This window comes from Monodon monoceros, unplaced genomic scaffold, assembly GCF_005190385.1.
Source record: "Monodon monoceros isolate NGI ecotype Baffin Bay Population unplaced genomic scaffold, NGI_Narwhal_1 Super_Scaffold_20, whole genome shotgun sequence".
Classification (NCBI taxonomy): Eukaryota; Metazoa; Chordata; class Mammalia; order Artiodactyla; family Monodontidae; genus Monodon; species Monodon monoceros.
In genome coordinates, this window is record NW_021703777.1 from 70811224 (window position 1) to 70825610 (window position 14387).

At 34.2% G+C, this 14387-nt stretch overlaps 1 protein-coding gene across 3 annotated transcripts in view; it reads left to right on the top strand.

The window, feature by feature from the left end:
• ATP8A1 (ATPase phospholipid transporting 8A1) overlaps positions 1–14387 on the top strand; it is a 238085-nt gene that overhangs the window by 61661 nt on the left and 162037 nt on the right. Inside the window, exons 6-9 of one of the 3 annotated variants that reach the window (XM_029235506.1) lie at positions 177–217; positions 6355–6428; positions 11984–12053; positions 13977–14104. In XM_029235506.1, coding sequence (XP_029091339.1) covers positions 177–217; positions 6355–6428; positions 11984–12053; positions 13977–14104 — 313 coding nt within the window. Of the gene's footprint in view, positions 1–176; positions 218–6354; positions 6429–9326; positions 9401–11983; positions 12054–13976; positions 14105–14387 lie in introns of all 3 variants that reach the window. The other 2 variants (XM_029235508.1, XM_029235507.1) reach the window with 2 other exon arrangements.

Below are 14387 nucleotides of genomic sequence, written 5' to 3' on the forward strand. Positions count from 1 at the left end.
TTGTTTCTTTGTGTAATTTTATGTATCTTTGCTGTCATAATTGGTTTTTAAACCTATAAAAATTGTTACCGGTTAATTTATTTGAAGCTATTCATTTAAAATGATCATTTCATCAGAGATTGGCTTTTGATAAGTAGTAAAAATATTCTTAAAACTGTCACCTTTTCTCTTTCCAGTTTTGAGAAGTGGTGCTTGGGAAATTGTGCACTGGGAAAAGGTATGCATTGATTTTTATTTTGTTACAGGAGAAGAAGTGCATAGAGGTAACTCTAGTAGATGTCATTTTTGTATATAATATAAGCAAATGTCAAGGATTCCACTGATACGAAAGCTATTTAGTAATTAATGTTGTAAACATACATGGAATCTTCAGTTAGTCACTTCCATTTAATAATTTGCAATATATTAGGACTATATTACCTTAAAGTAATATTTAGAACTTTTTGTTCCTTTCATAGTATATTTTGAGTATTGTTTTCATAGATTTCACTTATCCATGGACTGTTTTGTGTTGTAATTTTTTGCTTTAATCATCTACTGTCCAAGTAAAACAAAAATTAGATTCTGATAGTTCACATTTGTATACTTTACTTCACATTCATATATCATGACTAATCGCATTTACACACTGCTAATTCATTTTTTTTTAATGTCTTACTAATTAAATATCATCTTCTAATGAGCTGGAAATCAGTTCCATCAAGAAGTTAATTTGCTCATAGGAGCTCTAACATGGTAGTTAGTGAGTTGAGTCATAATTTAGCAAGTGTTACCCAAGCATTCGTACGCTTTTCAGACCTCAATTTCAAAAGGTAAGCAATGATTGTTAGTTCTCCCTTAGTTCTGGAAGACCATTTAATCGCCAGTCATCCACAAGTGAATAACCTTAGTAACTTGGTGAGAGACTTTCGGAGGCGAGGCCATTCTACCCAGGGGACTTTATTTTCTGAGATTGCTAGTACAATGGAGGTGTAACCCACACTCAGTTTATTTGCACTCCAGTATTTCCCAGGTAAAGGCCATGCCCTGATTCTACCTTGTGATGTTCATAGTCACCTTGTATTCCCACAGGGAACAGGATTCATCCTGAATTAATTACATCTTTGTTTATTTTAAATCAGTAGCCAGAATAGAGATTGACATCTCCTTTGCTGGATATTTGAAAACTCACTAGTCTCTCTCTCTGGTCTTTGACATGAAAGTAACATAGAGGAAAATACTTTGTGCTTTCCTTATTTCTGTGATAGTCACCTCTTTTTCAGAGCAAGATAAAAAAAACAAAAAAGCTCAATTGACTGTTTCAAAAGAAGTTTCTTTTATGCTCTTGTATAGTACTTGTGGATTTAAACACTTTAGAGCCAAGACAAGTAGGGTATGATCAAGTATGATAAATTGAATTTTATTATAAATGTGTTTCATTTACTAGGTTTGTCGGGGTAATTAACATAAATGCATATCCTAATAAATTGATATCAGTTTCTTCTTACCTAGAGTGCTTGCTTAGAAAATAAACAGTTGTAAAAAATAAAAAATAAAAAAAAAAAAAGAAAAACAGTTGTAAAGTCAGGAGATAACCATCTACTAGTTCACCCTAAAATTAACCTGTTAAAATGTTTTATTTTCCTAATAGACTGTCATTATTCCAAGATTGATTGGCTTATTTTAACTTACTTTTTCAATTTTCCACAGAGAAAAAAATTAAATCACCAGCCCATGATTTTCCATAGAGGTAGCATTCTCAGTTGTCTTGGAGATGAGTGCCACATTTTCCCTGAGCATCCCACTTCGAAATACAGAGGGGTAGAATTTAAGGTGTTGCCAAAAATCATCCAGCCAAAATGAGCTGATGTTACTTAATAACTAGAGGTAGATGCTTAATTAATTAGAATTAATAAAAGTTGGTTCAGTGATGAATTCAAGACAAATATTCAGAAATTGACATCACTCTTTTCAGCAATAGCAATTTAGAAAAATACAGTGAAAAAGAGATCTCATTCCTGGTGGCACGTGGGATGCTTACCAGTAAACTTGAAATATATATATGACCATTGCAAAGAAAACATAAAAACTTTAGGTGTTAAAGTTTCACAAAAAGACAAATATGTAATATTCCTAGAAAAACACCACTTGTTCAAAAGTAATGGTGTAGTATAATCAGGAAAATTATCTTTTCTTTTCCTCAAGAGTTGACTAAATTATTCATTGTAATTTCAAAAATAAACAGTTGAGAAAATAGAAGAATATTTTGGAAAATTAACAGTGTGCAAGGATTAAATATAAGTAAAATGGTAAGCAAAAGTTATTAAAATAGCGTGAATCTGTTGCAAAAATATACATTGATGAAAAGCATAAAATAAAATAGGATGCCCTGAAATAAAGCCTATTTAATATTTGATAAAGGAGGCAAAAATCATGGATTAAAGGATTATTTAGTAAATCATGTTGGGACCACAGATTAGCAGTTTCAGGAATAATACAGTTTTATATCTAAGACACAGCCTGTGCTAAAATAAATTTCAACTGGCTAGAAGAAAATGTTGAAACATTGTTTTTGAAAAACATACAAATAGAATAAAGACCTTAATAAATATTTGGAGGAGAACAAGATCAAAATCTCAAGGATCTATGGAATTTGATTATATAAAATTTAAAACTAGTACACATCACGCAAATAAGCAGAGAGAATATAGAAATATTTGCACCAAATATGACAAAAGATTGAAATTGTTATCTAGATAGGAAATATAAGCTGGCAAAAAGTAAGAAGAAATATAATAAGCAACCAGACTCAGTATAATATTCAACCTAATAATAAAAGTTGCAAATTTAAACGTTATTGAGGCCTTGTTTGCTATCTAGTCAAGGAAAAAAACTTGTATTTCAGAATTTTTATGAAGTATTTTATTCACATACTATTGTGGATTAGCAATTTAGGTCTTCATATTGACAACCACAAAAAAAAAAAAAAGAAAGAAGATTCTGGGGATTTATCCCAAGAAAATAATCATAAAGTAGGGAGATACCTGTACATGTATAATAATTATCAATTAACATTATTTGTAACAGTGAAAAGTTAGAATATGAGGATATCCAACAATAGAAAGAGCATTTATAAATAATGACATTCTACATTCTAGTATATTTTGTGACAAGTAAAAGCTGTCATTTCAAATACTGTAGCAACACAGAAAAATTTTATACCATCATTCAACAAATACTTATTGAGTGTAGGTGCCAAGCAGTGAGCTCACAATAGCAAGCAGGACACATGAGGATTCCTGTGTCATAGAATAATCAGAGGTGAAAAGAACGGGACGGTGTACACTAAGATGCTGGCTATGTAGAAGTGGTTTATTGAACACTGTGTGGACAGGTGTGAAAGCAGGCTGGCTTGTTGTGTTAGCCAGATTATAAGGCAAGTCTTTTCTTTAGCTTATGTAATATTTTGTGCATTTACAAATAAAATCAATAAACCAAAACCAACAGTCTGATTCACATGCCAATGTAATATGGTAAACCTTAGTGCAAATGGGCTTTAGTTCAGGATTCTTTCTTTCTTGGTCTTTCTGAGTGTGTGGCTACTGAGGTTGCTTTTTAATGTTTCTCAGAGGACCTACAAATTTGCAGTGTTCATCCAGCCATTCACAGATGGGCAGACTTCAGTTCCCAGACACTAACAGTTCATCCCTCCAGTTACTGATCTGTTGCACGAGATTAAGTTGCCAGTATCTGGTTTTCTAAGAAAGTGTTAGAATTACAAAGCCCTGTATATAAAATAGATAACTAAGAAGGACCTACTGTATAGCACAGGAAACTCTACTTAATACTCTGTAATGGCCTATATGGGAAAAGAATCTAAGAAAGAGTGGATATATGGATATGGATAACTGATTCACTTTGCTGTACACCTGAAACTAACAACATTGTAAATCAACTCTACTCCAATAAAAATGAAAAAAAAGGCCCTATACAAGGCATTGCATCCCCACTCTTGAAAGTAAACAGCTGTCTTCATTACCACAAAGATCAGTTCTTAAGATTGAGATGCAGCTGAGACTGTTCATATGTTTTTGAGATAGTTGCTTAGGATAGAATTTAGGTGAAGAATCTTAGAATTGACACATTTTTCTGGTTTTGTAGAAAAACATGGAGTGGTGGGCTTCCTGCATGTGTAAAAGTCACTCTGTATAGTTGCTTTAATGCATGAAGTTTCCACCATGAAATATATTTCTCTGGATTAAGAATTCACATCTACAAAAATTCCTCAGTAAAAATATAAATAAATATGCTGGGGCCTGCAATTGGACAAATCAGATTTTCAGTCAGTCTGTTACAGTTTAATAAGCTTACCCTTTTTCATAATCCTCAATTGTAATTACTAATGTCAATGACTTCAGAAGGCTCAAGGTAGTGACCTGAAGCCCTAAATATTTTTTTAACTTCAGTATTTTGGGGACTAAAACTGCTTTGTCATGACGTTCCTCCAACTAGAACACGTGGTCAAAGAATTTTTGCCGTCTTGACTTTCTCTTGTCTGTTCCCATGCACACACCGGGCTGGAAACGGGAATGAATGCCACATTAGGAGCTCAGAACCCAAAAAGAAAGAGGTGTTTGAGAAAGTGAGCTAAAACATAGGCATCAGAAGGAGGGGGTAAGTTCCCTGCTCTCCTCACAGTGCCGTGAGAACTACTTTAGCATTCAGTGAGCCCTTGGTTTTCCGAAGCCACTGGGGGAACCCGTTAGACCATATAAGAGGCTAATATTTTCTTTTAGTCTTCAGTTTAATAACCGTAAGGCTTTCTTTTGTCTTACAGTGAATAAAATGTTGGAAAACTGTACAATTAGACTCTAACAGACTTATGAAAATTCCTAACAGTGTAATATAGACAAATATGATCCTGATTTTATAAAGCATACAGTCTGATTGGAGAGCAGACCTTAATACACAGAAGGTGATTAAGGAGCAATTAAATGATAACCTGGGTAGCATTCTCTCTAAGTGCTCTGGCTGCAGAGAACTTTGTTCTTTTTATCTTGCTTTCAGTGGGTGCTATCAGAATACTATCACAACACATTATTTTAAGGGCTAGTTTATACCTATACTCGCTGTTTTTTTATTTTCCCAGTTTGCCCTTTTTTGAGGAAGGGGGTGTTCGATTCCAAGATCCCTGACAATTTGTCAATTTGAGATAATCCAGATTTCATCTGAAATAAACCTCTTTTAAATCAAGGCATTCAGAGTTTCCCTACCTGGATAACCAGCATACATACCGTAGATGAGACAGTCCCCTCCAACCTTGCCTGACCTGTTCCTCCCCCAGTATATAAGTAAACCACAGGGGGCTGTCTCATATTGTGATTCCCACTGAAGACATCATTCTCTCCCACCCCTCCCCCCAAGTAAAGTGTTATTTGGGGGTTCAAGGAAAATTAGGGAGGGGAGAGAACAAAAAGTCTTTAAGCTTCCCCCCCCAAAAAAAGGGCTTTTCTTTTCCTGATTAATTATTAAAACGTGCTTTTAGGATCATTTGGCTACTAAAAGTGAGGGCAGCTTTCATAATATAATGGGAGTGTGGCCATCAGTGTAACTTGCTGAATTTGGTCAGCAAGCCAACTTGTTAATTAGTTTGCCAAAAGCTCTGTGACAAACCTATCCCTTAAATTACTTCTAAGTTTCTGGACATAGTTTATCTTTAATTTGTCTTCAGACCATGCTCACAAAAATGCTAACAGGTAGTAAAATGAGAAAGAGACTAAGCTGTTTGTTTTTTTTTTTAATTTAAAATACAGTGATTGTTTCATTATATTTGCTTATGCAAAATCAGGCTTTGCAGACAGTCAGATGTGGGTTTGAGTCTAAGCTCTTCCTCTGTGATCTTGGGAAATAACTTAGAATCGAAGACTCATTTTCTTCCTCTCTAAATTATGAATTATAACTAAGGTCATCTGAAGAGTAGTATCATGTATATACATGTGATAGTCTTTCCAGTAGTTTTGAGATTTCCTTAAACAGAGTGAAGATTTCATTTGGTAAATTCCTCCTTTTTATTTCTATGTCATAGGGAGAGAATAATGAGAAGATGAGATGCCAATTAAGTGGACAGAATGGATAAAATTTATTTTTATTAAGCTAGGTTATATAGCCGGTACAATAAAGATACAATGTTTGTTTTTTAAAGGATTGCCCCATCCTTGGCCTCACTCCTAAATAATTTTATGCCATTTTGTGAAGATAAGTGGTTCTTGTTTACCAATAACCATTTTTACTGTATTCTATGCTTAAATACAATGGGTTGTATATTTGTAACTATTTTCAATGCAGATAATTAACCGATTCCCAGTTTTCTTTCAGGTAAATGTTGGAGATATAGTTATAATAAAAGGCAAAGAGTATATACCTGCTGACACTGTACTTCTCTCATCAAGGTAGAGATACCTACTGATGCTCAAACAGTGTAGAGGATGGTTTCTCTACCCTGCATTGACCTTGTGATTTATCCAAGGAAATAAGGAATAAACGAAGAATTTTAAACCTCTCTAATGATTTTGAATTAAATGTTAAAAATTGATTGGATTTAAAGGACTCTTTCATGTTTGCCATATAGAATAAGTGATAGGTACTATATAATTCAGAAATTATAATTACCGTTAAGAGTCTACTCTCCCTATGGATGTGTCCATATCTGTTTGTGTAGACTACTAACTGTTGTAAGATTTCCTATCATTTATTTTATATAATACATGGATTGGGTTCTGTTGATTTTATCTTGTAATCCTTGTTCATGATAAATTCCTTTATGATGCATTCGTGTATCCCTCCACGTTTCTCAATCTTTATGGTGCATTGGTACAAGAAAATGGATAAATGATTTCTTTTTTATCATCATATCTTTTGAAATATTATACTCTTCCAACCAAAAAATTAAAGCACTTTGCTCTTTCTTTTAAGTTCTTTCCATTACTGAATTTAGATAATTTTTGTTTTGCTGATATTTAAGACAGTCGTGAATTAGTATTCAGAACATATGGCACTGTTACACTTTAAAGAATGTGACTTTCAAATGGTTTTAGGTTTAAAAACTGTAAAACTCGTCCTAATATAAATTAAGAAAAATGTTTTTACTATTTTAGAGGTTGTTTATCACCATTTCCTTGGACAGTTTTATTTGTAAAATCCACATATAAATATGAACGTGTCCTTTTTTCAAAATCTGTTTAATCAGGTCATTATTTAAACTGATTGAATTTATGACAAGTTAGTGAAACTTAATTGAGCAAGTAAGAGTTCGCCAGATGTTTATAGAAGTAAGTCTACAGGTAGTTGAAGTAACTCCCTGATTCTCCTTTCTGTTTAAATTGATAATCTTTCATTTAAGTTTTAAGAATGGCTAGCCAACAGAACGATGTACACTTGGTGATACTAAGTAAAAGTTTGATAAATTTAATGGATGATGGACCATCTGAATGTCATATAACAAAGTCCAAAAGGATAGTAAAGCATTCCAGCAATTTCAGAAACTATTGATATTTTTCTGATTAAACTTTTCATAGAGACATAACTTACCATAAAGACCATCATATGCTGAAACATTAATTATAATTTTCATTTTTTATGCTCAAAAATATGAAGATAATTGACTATACTGCCTTGACTTGATATTTAATTCTAAGTTGAAAGTTTTCAAAGTATTTTTTATCTGCCTCTATCCAATCCAGACTCCCAATAAGCTCTGTGCTTGTATTTCTTAAACTCTAAAACATTTTTACAGGATTTATTTTCTCAGCATTAAAAACATTTACTGGTGACTATCAATAATGGTAGATGAGAATAGTTTCTGTATCTTAATATAGCATCCACCGTGATTAACTTCTACGAAGATGATTCAAATAATCATTTAAAAATTAAAAATATTATCTGATTCATTGTTTTTTGTTATAATAGAATCAAAGTAAAGTATGAAGCTTGTGCTGTTAAATATTTCTATCCAAGTGGCAAAAATACCACCTTTCAGGGGTTCTTTTGTTGGTTTTTAAAAATTTTTTTTTTCTCAAAAGGCTTTTGCATTACTTGGCTCTTTTGAACTTACATTAGCCTTCAGAAGTAGGTAGAAGCTTTTGCCATCATTTAACAGAAAGAGGAATTTTGACTTTTAAGTCTTATTTTCAGTCATTTCACTTTAGCCAGTGACTAGGTCAGGGTTGGAATACCTAACTTCCAACTAATTGGAATTCCAACTAGATACTAATTCCAACTAGATACTAATCTAGTATCTTCAATATACTACACTGTCCACTATCAAAATAAGGACATGGTGATTTTCACCAGCAAGTGAGCACCATGCTAAATGCAAAAAGCATAAACAACAGTTTATGATATTTTAATTTCTGATTTTTAAAAAATTATTAATTGCTAATATTGCATGTTCTTTGAAGTAGTTTGAAATTAAAGCATGAACATGGTTGAAAGTTACTGTGTTTCATTGATTTTCATTTTGAAATGAAGAAACTGAAATTTTACCATATAACAAAAAATACATATATGGGTTTAGAAAGTATAAAATACAGTAAAATAACTCAAGCTACTAATTCAATTCCAAACAGGTTCCTGGCATGTCTGTTTCATACCTTCTCTGAAAATTTTCTACTGGATTCAAAGGCTTACCCTCCCAAGACAATTCATTACCAAGGCTTTATTTATTATTAACTAATTCAAAAGGCTGCAATTATGACTTCTAACTTCCCAAGATCCATGCCTTTGCAGCTTTACATTAAATTTATTAAGATACTTATGCAGTTAACTTTGAAAATGTTTTGGAATCAGGAAACTTTAACAAAGTTTTTTTTTAGAGTGGGTGTAGGGGGAGAAATAATATAGTATACTTTGTTTCTCAAAAGCCTAAGAATAGTTCCCACCATTATTTCTTTTCTTCTTGGGTAGGAGTGGACATGTAAGAGATGGCAAGAGAGTGAGGAATTGGAGAAAGGAAAATCTATAAGATAAAGTAGCTCTCTGTAGAAAAATATGTTTTTATTTAATTTGCTAAGGTATGCTTGTGAGTAAAATTTTAGAACTCAAAAGCTTCTGCATTAAAAATTGAAAATTGGGCTTAAAAGCAAATAAATGATCCTTAAATATTCTGTTTTCTTGTGCCTTTAGACCTGATCAAAATGAGTTTTGAAAAAATTGGCATTAGACGTTGTTATTAACATGTATTATTTTCTATAATAATTTCAAACCTTCTGTCTCTTTTGTCCATTTGTTTGTTTGTTTTTCTCTGTTATTCATTTTTTTCCGTTTTAATTATTTTGAACTGGGACCTGTAGGTGGCAGTAGGGGAAATAGTGAAAGTGACCAATGGGGAACATCTCCCAGCAGATCTCATCAGCTTGTCCTCAAGGTTAGAACCACTGAGTTGTACAGGATGTGTGTATGTGGATCCTCACCCTACACCAGAAAACGGTTTGCACCCAGAGGTGGTTGAGCTCTGTATCTCTTCCGTTAAAACACAAACATTTTATACTTCTTGGTGATGGATGTTTCACAGGTGTTTCAAAGGCCTTTTTTGAATACATTGTTGATTGACGTTCTTCCCTCAAGTGGGCAAATTCAGCTCCTGTTGTTATCAATAGGAGTCAGAGTCCTTGAGGCATGCCAGTAAAGGTAGATTGTAATTGCCTATGCATCATTACGATATATTCATATTTAACAAGTTGGCTAAATGCCAAGGCCTAATTTATTACCTCTCCAGGATATTGTTTTGTACAATGTTAAGATTTACATGAAAGACAGTTATCGAGAAATTTTTACAATTTTAAACATGTCTTAAATTTAAAATTTTCTATAAGTTCAATAGAATCCCTTCAGCAGTTATGCTATAATTTGGGCTTGTATAGGGTTTACAGAGGACCCCCTGCACAAAGCTGGATGTTGTACATTTGGTACCGCATGCTTTGGGATCAGTTTTTATCCCACTTGTAACTAGTGACAAAATGCACGTTACTCTGATATATTTCAGCTGTCTACTAGTGTCTGTATTGTGATATGCATCTTGTTTCGTTTTTCCACTTACTAATCAAAAAGCCTGCTTTGCCCTTCTCTAGTTTGTGTTTTGAATGTTATCATAATTTGCTGAAATAATTATTATCTAGCATGATTCCTCGTCTGAGACTTCTTGCTGCCTTTTCACAGTATCGTCAAGAACTTATTCAGTAACAGTTGTCTTAAGAGATTAAGAAAGTTCTGAATTTGGATGTATATTTTATTTGCACCACTTCAAATAGAAGCCAGCTATTTAACTTTCTAACTTCCTAGCCATTTAAGGTCCTAGAAAAGGACCTTATTTTGTGGGGGAAAAAAAGATAGAATTAGAACATTAGTCTTATTTTGATATGAGAATGGCCTTGGTTATATTGAGCAGTAGAAATTTAATGCATTTCACTGTCAAAATATGGAATTGGCATTGTTCATTTAACATTTGTTTGTCATCATGCTTCTGTATTATCAGATGTGTTTTATAATGCTTTTATAAACCATTTTTATTTCAAATGTATATGTAAGTAAATTACTAATTGGGAGCAATTGCCAAAGCCAAATTACTATCATGACAATAATAAAAAATTAAACCTTATTTAATTGATAGAGTGAAGATATAAATATTGAAAAACTTGTTTTCCCAAAACTTGGTTGGGAAAAAGTATCAGCCTTTATAGAAGAAAAAAAAAAGCCCATAGAAAAAAATTAAAGAACTTGCAAAGTTACTTTAAAATGAATCTGTAAAATATTTGATTAATGACCATGTGTTTCAGTACTTTTCACAAGTCTTCAAGCCATAAAGCTAAGCTGTGTGCTCATTTCTGAAACTCAGAATCGTCTGCTTTACACATGTACAAATTGGAAGTTGATTAGAAAATTCCAGGTGTTAGTGACTTAGAAATCTCTAACTGTGAGTACCCATGCTTATCAGAAATTACATTCATAATTACTTATAGGATGTTAATTAATTGGGCTTTTTATATAAGCAAGTGCTAATAAGGTTAATTTAACTTCAAAATGCTTTTCCTTATAGCTGAGGATCAGTTATACAGTTGGGCTGCAAACTCACCTTTCTGTAATTGCTGAGCAAGCAAAGTCAGCACGTGAAGGGTCAGGTTATACGACAGTCACGGGTGTGTACCTGTGATAAAACTGGAGAGCATGGGCCCCTTATACCAGTCATTGTGTACCAAACTTGACTAAAACACTCTGGTGGGGACCCATAGAATGTATCTCCTAGTTTCAGGTCAAGGAGCGACATAGCCAAGTTGGCTAATCTTAGTTTTAGCTTTTGCTGCCATGCAAATCTCTGAAGCAACTTTAAGAAATAAAACAGAAAAAATAGGGGGAAGAAAGTGTATATCCACTTTCATTGTAAAATCTGTTCATACAGTTTTTTTAAAGTAGCCTTGAAATGTAAATATTATGGTTCATATGATCCTATTCATCTTTTCTAAAGATGTAGTACAATACAATCTGAACATGTAAATGCAAGTTTATAGAAGCAATAATCTGGAATTTTCTAATCCACTGCTTAATCAATTTACATGTGGGCTATGAGCATGAAATCTCACTTGATATTTTTGAGCTAAAGATACATATGGACACAAAACTGCTTTACATTTCAGATACAGTCTGTGTTGTGTCTATATGATGAACAATTTAAGTAAAATGTGACAAATCTAATTATTTACATTATCTTAAAGATCAGTACTAATTGTCAGGAAGTTGCTTTGGGGTCCTGCTGGCTGCACATCTGATCCATGAGTTTTCATGCATGGGGTCTGCCTCACAGCATTTTGTGGTTAGAATGAAAGACATCAAGAAACTAGGCGACTAAACCTTTGTTTAGAACGAAAGGCTTCAGTGAGTCTGAGCATTTAAATAAGTTATTAGTATGCTTTCTTTCCCCCACTAAATGTTTGTGCTTTTCAATTTTAAAAAACAGTGAGCCGCAGGCCATGTGCTACATTGAAACATCCAACTTAGATGGTGAAACAAACTTGAAAATTAGACAGGTAAGATCTAATATAGGTTTATATAATTATTGCTGTTCTCTTACATGGAATTGGGAGCTTTGCTGGGGAGGAAGAAAACTTCACTCTACCCTTCTACATTCTTCTGGCTGGTCTAAGAATTAAATTGACATGAGACATATTAACAGGAGAAAATCAAATTTAATTTCATACGTATAGGAACCCCACATGCATGAGAGGCTCAGAAACAGAAAGGTAGAATGAGGTATACATGCCATTCTGAGGTAAGGAATGGGATAAGGGTCCTGGGGCTTCCGAGGACAGGAGGGTCATTCATAGGATGATAAGAAGAGCAGATGTTTGGTAATTAGGTGTTTGCCCTGCCAGATGGATGGGTCCACTTAAATAAAATTTATCTCTGGTAATAACTTTTCTCTGGGAAAAATCCCCAATTTAAATTCTTCTAGGTAGTAAAGGGAAGGACAGTAGTTTCTCTTGAACCCTCAGGATCTCCATTGCCTGTAGCTCAAAATAATCCTCATGCAAAAGTGACACTTTTTTCTTTTTTTTAAGATGTTGGGGGTAGGAGTTTATTAATGTATTAATTTATTTTTGGCTGTGTTGGGTCTTCGTTTCTGTGTGAGGCCTTTCTCCAGTTGTGGCAAGCGGGGGCCACTCTTCATCGTGGTGTGCGGGCCTCTCACTGTCGCGGCCTCTCTTGTTGCGGAGCACAGGCTCCAGGCGCGCAGGCTCAGTAGTTGTGGCTCACGGGCCTAGTTGCTCTGCGGCATGTGGGATCCTCCCAGACCAGGGCTCGAACCCGTGTCCCCTGCATTAGCAGGCAGATTCTCAACCACTGCGCCAGCAGGGAAGCTCCAAAAGTGACACATTTTGAGGAGGCTCCTTCTGAACCCCTATAGCTTTATTTCTTAGTATTATTGTCTTGAGTTGAGGCAGTTCTGTCTACTTGCAAATATTTCCTCATTGAGCCGCAATGAAGTGGTTTTATAAACTGAAATAGTTAAATATTATGGAAAATTCAGTTTTACTTGCCTAATTAAATGTGGTCCATCATATAGATACTATTCTGTAATATTTTTAACATTTTCTGTTATAGCCAACACACTGATGATAGCATTAGTAGCTCTAAGTGCTTTCATGTGTGTTAGCTTATTTATTTTTCTGTTCTCCTGGCCCATATTATTTGGCTTTCCCATATGGAAAAGACACAGTTTCCATTGCTGTTCTAAAATTCTCACTAATCTCAGGGAATCGGTTAGATTTCTCTATTTATTTCTCATACCACTCCTAATAGAAAGTCACTGTAAGGTTTTTAAAGTTTTAAAAGGGACACTAAAAAAATGTATTCTCTTGGGTTCTAGACAAATAGTGAAAATGACACGTGGGAAGGTTGGGTTGTGGTAGAAGCAGGTCGTCCTCATAGCACCTGAACTCAACCTGCCACAGGAAGTGAGGGCTGCTCAGTTCCAGCCAGTTGTAGGTGGCCAGAGGGAGGAACTGTTTTGGAGTTTTCCTTCTCAGTGAACTAAAAGAACAAAAACATAACTACTGTCTTTGGGTATAGATTCTAGTTATTTTGCATTCCCTTTTTGAGATTCAGCAGACAGATTTAGACTGTATAATGCTAAATATTAGTTTTATTTTTGGAAGCAAACAGTTCTTTGAGGACTTATTTCAAAATATCTTTGGAGGCTAGCTAGTTAATCTCTTTAAGATATTTTAGAGTTTTCACAAAAGCTGCCCTGTTCTGCTAAAAACATATATGTTCAAGTAGAGAGGAAGGTATCCCCTAATTTTGATTTGACAAAGGTGGGGGGGGGATAACTGCTTATAAAACCGTGGGATCTCTTAGATCTTAAGGCGTGGATGAATTCAGAATTCCCTGCTCCCTCCCACATACAACTTATTTATATTTTCTTTGCTTATTTAAAAATTTCTAAACAGGGCTTACCAGCAACATCAGATATAAAAGACATTGACAGTTTGATGAGAATTTCTGGCAGAATTGAGTGTGAAAGTCCAAACAGACATCTCTACGATTTTGTTGGAAACATAAGGCTTGATGGACACAGGTATGTAAAATCGGTTTTCATAAAAACACAGAAGTCACTGTGTTACAGGGTATTGACCTAGGTACACATTTTCTTGTACTCTAAGTTTGATAACCCAAACCCTTTTTCTTAAGCATTTCTGTATTCTACCCAGAGTTCTTTTGTGAAAATGCTCTTAACCCTGTACACATGGTATAGCTGAAGACTTCCCCAGGGTTCCTGCCAGCCTAGGAGTTGGATATTTTCACGGATATGCCAAGCTTCTGGCGCGTTGTTTAGTGGTTTCTTCTTTGGCCAGAATACT